Source organism: Babylonia areolata, chromosome 18 (assembly GCF_041734735.1).
Source record: "Babylonia areolata isolate BAREFJ2019XMU chromosome 18, ASM4173473v1, whole genome shotgun sequence".
Classification (NCBI taxonomy): Eukaryota; Metazoa; Mollusca; class Gastropoda; order Neogastropoda; family Buccinidae; genus Babylonia; species Babylonia areolata.
The window spans coordinates 49,951,030-49,959,942 of NC_134893.1; the positions used below are offsets into that span (position 1 = coordinate 49,951,030).

The following is an 8,913-nucleotide window of genomic DNA, read 5'->3' on the forward strand; positions in this document are numbered from 1 at the left end:
ATTATGTGTAAATATGTTTATATTCAGATCAGATTAGGAAATGGGATGGATAGGAAAACAAATAAAATTGTAGGAAGAAAAAAAATACAAAAAAAATGGGTAGCGCTCTCAGTGTAGAGACGCGCTCTCCCTAGGGAGAGCAGCCCGAATTTCACAGAGAAATCTATTATGACAAAAAAGAATAATACAATACAATACAATACAATACAGTACAGGGTTGCAGAGGGTAACAATGCCATTGAAACGGCGTGGAAGATACAGCAAAAGAGGAAATGGAAAAAAATAGAAAAGAAACCACAAATGTCTTCCTCTCTTCACGAGCATTTCACTTGGTAATCTACACACAGATATGTCATTATTCAAAGGTGCATTTCTTCAACGGCGATCGACTTTGTAAACCTGTATAAAATCAAGCCACTGTAGTAAAAAAAAAAAATATATATATATATATATATACATTAATTTATTTTCTTCCGCGAGCATGTTGCTTGTTTCATCCAAGATCTAGTCGTAAACCTACACATAATACATACCCACTTTCAAAGACAGTTTTCTTCATTCTAAAACCTACATGAACATGCTAGATTTGTTGTTGTTGCTGTTTTGTCCAGAGGGAGGGGGGTTGTTGTTGTTTTTTTTAATCATTTTTTTCCTAAAAGTGCGTGTCTTTTCCCTCTGTTTCCAGAAGAATTCCACCTCAACCTGAAACCTAGCACAGACGCAACAACACCAATCATCCTCAACCATGTGTCAGCCGCGCATCAAACCCGCTGCAGCAGCGGACTCAACGACACCACTACCGCAGCAGCACAACTTCCTGCGACCCTTGACCTTGACCTTCACACTCCTCGTGCTGTTCGCGCACGTGCTGCCCGCCTCCCTCCAAGAGGACCCCTCCTTCTCCTTCTCCTCTTCTTCCCTCTCCTCCTCTTCTGCTGGCTGGCCCTGTCCCTCGCCCTGTCAGTGTCGTGAGGACCACGTGGCGCAGGTACGCTGTTGTGTTTTGGCATTGTTCGTGCATTACAACATGATGATGATGATGATGGTACTTAATATAGCGCCTGTCCTATCCATGGTCATAGCCTCAGCTTTTAAGCGCATTGTAAACATGGAGAAACATTTGCACGATAGGCTGCCTACCTGAGAGCCGACTGACTGAGAGCAAACTGCCTTTTGGTGGACACTCATCTGTGTCTTCTTCTTCGTCTTCGCATGTACACGAGTGGGCTTTTACGTGTATGACCGTTTTTTCCCCGCCATGTAGGCAGCCATACTCCCTTTTCGGGGGGTGCATGCTGAGTATATTCATGTTTCAATAACCCACCGAACGCTGACATGGATTACAGGATCTTTAACGTGCGTGTTTGATCTTCTGCTTGCGTATACACACGAAGGGGGGTTCAGGTACTAGCAGGTCTGCACATATGTTGAACTGGGAGATCGGAAAAATCTCCACCCTTTACTCACCAGGCGCCGTTACCGAGATTTGAACCCGGGACCCTCGGATTGAAAGTCCAACGCTTTAACTTTTCGGCTATTGCGCCCATCGTTTTCTGTGTCATTTAGTCAGGTTTCAGTCGCGCGCGCGCGCACACACACACACACACACACACACACACACACATTGCATTGTATTCTGTTGTATTGCACTGTAGGTGGGGAGGACGTGGACCGTGCTGTGCTCTGGCCGAAGCGGGGCTTTGCATTGCATTGCATTGCATTCTGTTGCATTGCACAGGTGGGGAGGACGTGGGCCGTGCTGTGCTCGGGCCGGAGGGGCCTGAGGTCGGTGCCGGACCTGGCCCCGCTGGTGGGTCAGGTGCAGGTGCCCCTCATGCTCAAGATGGACTACTGTGACGTGGGCAACGTCTCCAGGCACGACTTCCCTGAAGGTGCTCTGCGACTAGGGGTGGTGGTGGTGGTGGTGGTGGACTGGCTGGTTTCGTGTTTGTTTGCTTGTTTGCTTGTTTGTTTGTTATTGTCAGTGATGACGGATTACGATGGTGATGATGTCTTTTGCGGCTGGTGCTGCTACCATTACTGCTGCTGCTGATGCTGATGATGCTGATTTTTATGATGATAATCATGATGATGTTCATGGTGATTATTGTGACGTACTGTTGCTGCTGCTGTAGCTGATGTGTGTGTGTGTGTGTGTGTGTGTGTGTGTGTTTGTTTTTTGGGTGGGGGGGGATGGTGTTTCTCGTCGGGGGAGGGGTTGATGTGCTGTTACTGCTGTTGCTGCGTTGTTTGTGTGTGAGCGTTGCTTTACTGGTATGTTTTGTTGTTGTTGTTGTTGTTAGTTTCTGTTTGTTTGTTGTTGTTGTTGTTGTTTTGGGGGTGGAGGGTGTTTGTTTGTTTGTTATGTTCGTTTGGTTTTTGGTTTTAGTTGTTTTTATTTTGCTTTTGGTTTGTTTGGTTTGCATTTGTTGGTGATGTGTGTTATTGTGTAGAATTTTTGGTTGGTGTAACTTTTTTCCTTTTTTCTTTTTTTCTTTTTTTGGTGGGGGCGGGGCGGGTGGGGGAGTTGTTGTTGCTTATTGTTTTGTTGGGTTTGTTGTTTTTTGTTGTTGTTTTTTTTGGGGGGAGGTGGCGAGGGGATGGGGGGAGGCGGGGCTTTTAAGAGGAATCAGGGATGTGGCGTAAGAACGACCGGAACGATCACTGGTAACGTTTCCCTGTTGGGGTCTCTCTTTATGTAGACTTGTGGCATGGCAGATTAACTGCGTGGAGAGGTGTTGTTAAGCTAAGAAAGAGCGCGTGCATCAAAACATAATTATATTCGCTCGAACACTACAGACACATACGTACGCACGCATAGTTGCATGCATATACTACACACGCACAAACATGTAAGCAAGTATGTAGTTAGTCACTACAAGTGATCAGTTGAAACATTGCTAAACAATATTAAGATAAATGCGACCACTGTGTACGTGAATTCGTTGGAGTAGGGGGACAACAAAATGGGAAGAAATGGAGACAGAAAACAAAATATAAGACAGATATTTGTAAATCTCTGATGCGGAATTTATACAAGCAAGGCAAGGCAAGAAGTTTATTTCGTGTGTCCCCTGGTGGCATTGAAACATTATATACGTTCATCCTTTACACATATCCAATAGACACAAAAAGAGTGATGTCAAAAACAAGAAGTAGACTCATTCGATCAATCACTTAATATACACATTGACTAGTATTATTTCACTCACAGTACAAACAAACAAACGAACAAAAAACAAAAACAAATCAGTTTTTTTATAATCGTATCAATAGACAAAACATTCATAAAAAGAGCTACGTATAGCAGAATCCAAGGGTTTAAGTTTTGACAGTATTCTTTTGGGGTTTTTTTTCAGAAAATAATAGGTGGAATTTAATGGATTTGGGGCGGATTCTATAATACCTAGATAAACATTTTTGTCTGATACTTTTTAAAAAATGGGCGTACAAACAAATAGTGAAACTCATCAGCAATGTCGTTTGTGGAACATTTATCACAGATTCTTTCATTTCTGGGTAAATTGTCAAAACGCAGTCTATTAACAGGCAAAGATAGAAATCCCTGATAGGTGAGTTTGGGAGGTAGGCAGGAAGACAGAGACAGATACAAGACCCATGGATAGGCGTAAGACTCGGAGAGAGACAGACAGACAGACAGACGGAGACAGACAGAGAGAAAGAGACAGACAGACAGAGACAGAGAAGAGAGACAGAGAGACACACAAAACAGAGATAGAAAAGCGAACAGATGTTCTACAGCCAGTGACGTGCATGCCTTTCCCTTGCCCTCCCTCAAACAGGTCTGCAGCTATCCATCCTGCACCTGAACGGCAACGCAGGGCTGCGGATGAGTGCGGACGCTCTGCAGAACGTGCGTGACACGCTGGTGCTGCTGGACCTACAGGCGGTCAACCTGCCCTTCAACGACACGCTCCGCTTCCTGGGCGGCCTCCACCACCTGCAGGAGCTCAGCCTCAGCTTCAACAACAAGGGGCACGGCCACACGCCCCACGTCACCGCCCCCCTGTTCAGGGACCTCAACCTCACCGCCCTCACCAAGCTCAAACTCTACAACTGCGACATCCGCAGCCTGGGGCCGGAGGTCTTCGAGGGGGCGGAGAGTCTGGAGGAGCTGCACCTGGGCGCCAACCGGATCGAGGAGATGCCCCCTGCTCTGGGTCGCCTCTCCCAGCTGCAGGTGCTGGACCTGTCTTCCAACGCTCTGTCTCACCTGCCCAACGGAAGCCTCAGTGCCTTGACGCGACTGGCGGAGCTGAAGCTGCACATGAACGGCATAGAGCAGGTGGAGGACGGGGCATTCGCCGGGGTGCACGGCACGCTGAGCACGCTTGTCATGAGCTTCTGTTCCCTGCGGGAGGTGCCCACCGAGGCCATACGGCCTCTGATCAACCTCACCACTCTGGACCTGACGGGCAACCTGTTCAATGTCGTGGGGCCTGACGCCTTCGTGGGCTCCTACTGCCTGACCGAACTGTACGTCAGCTCCAGGACCATCTCCTTCGACAAACTGATGTTCACCGGGCAGAAGTTCTGCATCAAGGACCTCAAGATCCGCCAGGCCGGGCTGACTTCGGTGCCTCTCGATCCCATCAAAGACCTGGTGAAGCTCCAGTACCTGTTCCTGGACAAGAACAACATCTCCACGCTGCAGCAGGACGAGCTGAAAGGCATCACCGCCACCTCCATATCCTTCTCAGACAACCCCCTGCGCACCATAGAGAAAGGAGCGTTCAACGGACTCCGCCCCAAACTCGTCCTCCTCCTGGAAAGAACGGAACTCAGCGATTTGAGCTTCATCTTCGACTACCCGGACGACACGTTCCGTTTCCTCAGTCTGTACGAGTCGCCCATACCGTGTGACTGCACGTTGAAACGCATCTTGGCGTCCAGGTCGGAGAACTTTCTCTACGGGACCTGCTCGCACGACGGGCAGCAGGTGAACCTGAAGAGCCCCAACCTGTCCAGCATTCTGTCCGAGAAGTGCCGCTTCTCTCCCGTCACCCTGGTGGCCACGCTGCCCACCAAGGCAGTGGAGGTGGACACGGTCCGGCCCTACAGCGTCCAGCCACAAGCACAGCAGAGGGAGAAGCACGTGGTCAACGACCAGCATCGGGAATCCCCGGAAAAGAAACGGAGGAAAAGTATGATGAAGACGAAGAAGTCGAACAGTGGGTCGACTGTTGTCCGGCTGTTTAACTTCCATTACTTTTTTGTCCTGTTGTGTTTTGCGTTTCTGATGGCAACCTGATGAGGTCGCCAGTGCCTAAAAAAAAAACCTGTGCTGTGTGCCGCGTTTCGTCCACAAGAGCACCATCAAGTTCAAATTGACAGAGTTGGCTAAACTGTGCTGCATGTCGTTAACAAAGAACGCCACCAAGGTCAACATTTGGTGATTAGTTATTTTGATCAGAGACGTGACAAAACAAAACACACACAAAAAAAAAATGTCTTGGACGGCGATGACGCAGAGATTATATTGCTTTCATTTTCTGAGAGTTACAACAAAAAAAATCCAAATGTGAACAGGAGTGGAGTTGATGGAATGACTCCCGCGAACAGCAAACTGACGTTTGAATGGCATTCATCTGGCCCTCATTCCATGCTGTCTCTTCTTAAAGAGATGAAGGCAAGAAGAGGGAGGAAAATATTAGAAACTTTGCTAACTTTTCTTTCTTTCTTTCTTTCTTTTTATTTTTATTGTTCTCTTTCTTTCTTCCATTCTTTCTTCTTTTTTTTTCCTTCGTTTCTGTCTTTCTTTGTGTTTATTAACAGGTCTTCTCGCTCCCCCCCCCCTCTCTCTCTCTCTCTCTCTCTCTCTCTTTCTCTCTCTCTCATGTTCATACGCGTGTGTAGTATGTATGTTTGTGCGTTTGTGTGAAAACGTATGTCTAGTGCACTTTTCCGAACGTGCACGCCTACCAGCCACAGTGTATGAACAAAAATATAGTATTGGAAGTGATGTTCATTTCAACATTGGGGGTTACGTTTAGTTTGAAATTCACGTTGCCGGGCTCAAACTGGCGTTATGAACTGTGAAATATATGTTGGTTCCATCATTGCCGGGCTCAAACTGGTGTTATGAACTGTGAAATATATGTTGGTTCCATCATTGCCGGGCTCAAACTGGTGTTATGAACTGTGAAATATATGTTGGTTCCATCATTGCCGGGCTCAAACTGGTGTAATGAACTGTGAAATATAAGTTGGTTCCATCATTGCCGGGCTCAAACTAGTGTTATGAACTGTGAAATATAAGTTGGTTCCATCAAGACGGCCCTGTGACATAAACATGGATAATGAAAATATGTTTCTTTCCTGTTCGTCCCCCCACCCCCACCCCCCCACCCCCCCCAACCCCTTTCTGTCAAATTGTGAGCATGTTTGCAGCTATTAACTTCTGCCCGTAACCGTGCATTGGGAGCGCTCCGACTTCTTTGAGAGACACAGACATTCTCTTTGGAACGGAGTTTACCTGGTTGAGGAGTGACGGTATGTCAACAGAATTACTCTCAGAGGTTCAACATTTGTAGTTCTGGATACGGAAGATGGCTTGAGTGTGAACAGAAAAGAAAAAAAATATCTTCGTCATGATTTTTTTTTTTTTTTTTTTTTTTTGTGCTGGCCTCGTTTAGATTTCATCAAAACTGTGTCCCCAAAAGGCAATGGTTTAACCAAGGCTATGACGCTATCCCCCCCCCCTCCCCACCCCCACCTCACCCTCTCACCCCCGTCCCATAAGGTACAGCTTCCTTCCTACAGCTATGGCACCCTACGGTCATCACTTTGTCAAGGCTTGTCACCTCAACAAGACCACGGACTTCCAAAGGCTTTGACGTCACGGTCTTACGAAGAATTGTGGATTCCTTATTTCATCCGGACTGTACACTTTCCTCATCAAAACCATGAACTCCCAAAGACTGTGTGACTTCCCTACCCCCCTCTGGACCGCTCACTCCTCAGGACTTTGACATGACCACAACAATACTGTGGATTCTGTAAGGCGTGACCTCATCAAAACCATCGCCTCCCCATAATGACATTACAAGTTCGTCATGACCATGACCTCGCGCTGGTCAAGATAAGAAATCCTCGTCACAGCTGGTAATACCTGGACACGACTGTGTTAAGACCTCAGTCTGATGGCAAGGCAAGTGATACTCGTGCCTACATAATATTGCCCTCGATAAATTATAGCTGTAGTTCGTCGCGACAACGCCATGGATTCAATGACGGCAACAGTTTGACTGTGGCAACCTGGTGGTCCTACACACCTTTGCTATAGCCTATATGTGGCCATACCGTGGCCATGTTATGGCCATACCTCATCTTTGAAGCCTTGTGAGCTCGTGCAGGTGAGAGGTTCTGCTAAATATAGCCATCAAACATCAGTCAGTGTTTCAGCTAAATGTGAGCCAGATTGAGGACTGAGTTCGCGGTGACGACTGATACTAGTGTGCGTCTGGAATACTTCAAGTCACCCACCGATTCTAGTGACCACTATTGTGTGCAGAGTGTATGGTTGTTTTTCCACTTTGGAAAAGGAAGTGATGATTTTATATTCTATAGCGTGAAAGTTTCAGCTTAACCGATCAGTACCACAGACTGTGTGTGTGAAAACCGTAATAATTCCTGGGTTGTTGTTATTGTTGTTGATGTTGTTTCCAGTAGGAAGAAAGTACTTATAAAGGGAAAGGTTCGCGCGGTTTAGTTTAATCTGGTTTGTGATGGGTTTTCTCCTTTTTTTTCTTCTTTTTTGTTATCCATTCATCGGAACGCTCGAAATCTGATTTATCTAGATGGCCACAGAACATCGCCTTGGTGTGTGCCCGCCCTGCTCTGTTGACAGCTTCACCAAAGAGGAAAGCACGCTAACTGGACATGAATAGTTATGACAAACCTGTGGCAGAGACAAATAATCAATTTGTTCATATGTTAGGATGAGGGGGGAGGGGTATTATAAAAGGGAAGTGGAGAGTGATGCTCGTTTCCACACGCACACGCATTTGAGTCCGTATCGCGCGCGCGCGTGTGTGTATGTGTGTGTGTGTGTGTGTGTGTGTGTGTGTGTGTGTGTGTATTTGAGGGTTTCGATCAAATAGATTTACATCAATTCACAAAATGTGTTAACTTCTGGGGAATTGGAATGAATTATGCTGTTTATTTCCAAGCTCCTTAATTAAATCGCCCCAGCATTATCGGTATCTCCCGAGGTCTTGGTGGTATGCTGCTACTGTTTCTGGCACCGCAAAACCCGATCGTATTTATCCATCATGTGAACAAGTCGGACATCTTCCTCACCAGAACAAAAAAACAACAACAAACAAACAAAAAAGAAAGAAAACCAGTCAACATTCTTCCATGATATTGAAAGCGGAGAGAGACTCGTCAGTTTTCCTTTGTGGTGAAAAGTAGTAATTCCCTCTTCCTTGTGTTGAGTATAACCATGGTATTCTTGCCATCCAAAGAAAGATGTGAAGATGTGTGTTGTGGGTGTAAATTGTTCATTCTGCCATCTCCCCTTTGCGGACTACAAGTGTCAGCAGTCGGCCTCAGGGGTTTTTGACTTCCCTGTGTTTTCACATGTTACTGTTCTTCTTCTCCTTTTTTTTTTTTTTTTTTTTTTTTGCAAAATTTGGTCATCTTTCGCTCATCTTCCATACTTATGAACAAAACTGGTCATCTTTTCACCTACTATGAAACAAAACTGACCCTTTTTTTTTCTTCATTTCACCCACTTATAATGATTATCATTGCAAAAAATCCGACACGATTGTTTTTCACCTTCTATAATTATTATGAAGAAAACACATTTTCTCATCTGCTGCCGTACTTATAAACGGATATTGCTTCTTTTTTTTTCCCCCTACTGCCGATTTTATCAAACAAACT

At 45.9% G+C, this 8,913-nt stretch overlaps 1 protein-coding gene across 1 annotated transcript; it reads left to right on the forward strand.

The window, feature by feature from the left end:
* Positions 1-744: 744 nt before the first annotated feature.
* LOC143292270 (uncharacterized) lies at positions 745-6,857 on the forward strand. Its single transcript, XM_076602457.1, has 4 exons — positions 745-988; positions 1,739-1,892; positions 3,804-5,192; positions 6,784-6,857. Exons 1-4 carry the CDS (start codon positions 746-748, stop codon positions 6,855-6,857), a joined length of 1,860 nt encoding a protein of 619 aa, XP_076458572.1. The 5' UTR covers position 745.
* Positions 6,858-8,913: the final 2,056 nt, after the last annotated feature.

Bases quoted from the DNA above. Each gene is read 5' to 3' on its own strand.
- LOC143292270 (XM_076602457.1), top strand. From the start codon at position 746: ATGTGTCAGCCGCGCATCAAACCCGCTGCAGCAGCGGACTCAACGACA. The intron at 1,893-3,803 runs GTGCTCTGCGAC...TCCCTCAAACAG, and splicing joins CAGGCACGACTTCCCTGAAG to GTCTGCAGCTATCCATCCTG. The intron at 5,193-6,783 runs GTGGGTCGACTG...TCCTTCCTACAG, and splicing joins GAAGACGAAGAAGTCGAACA to CTATGGCACCCTACGGTCAT.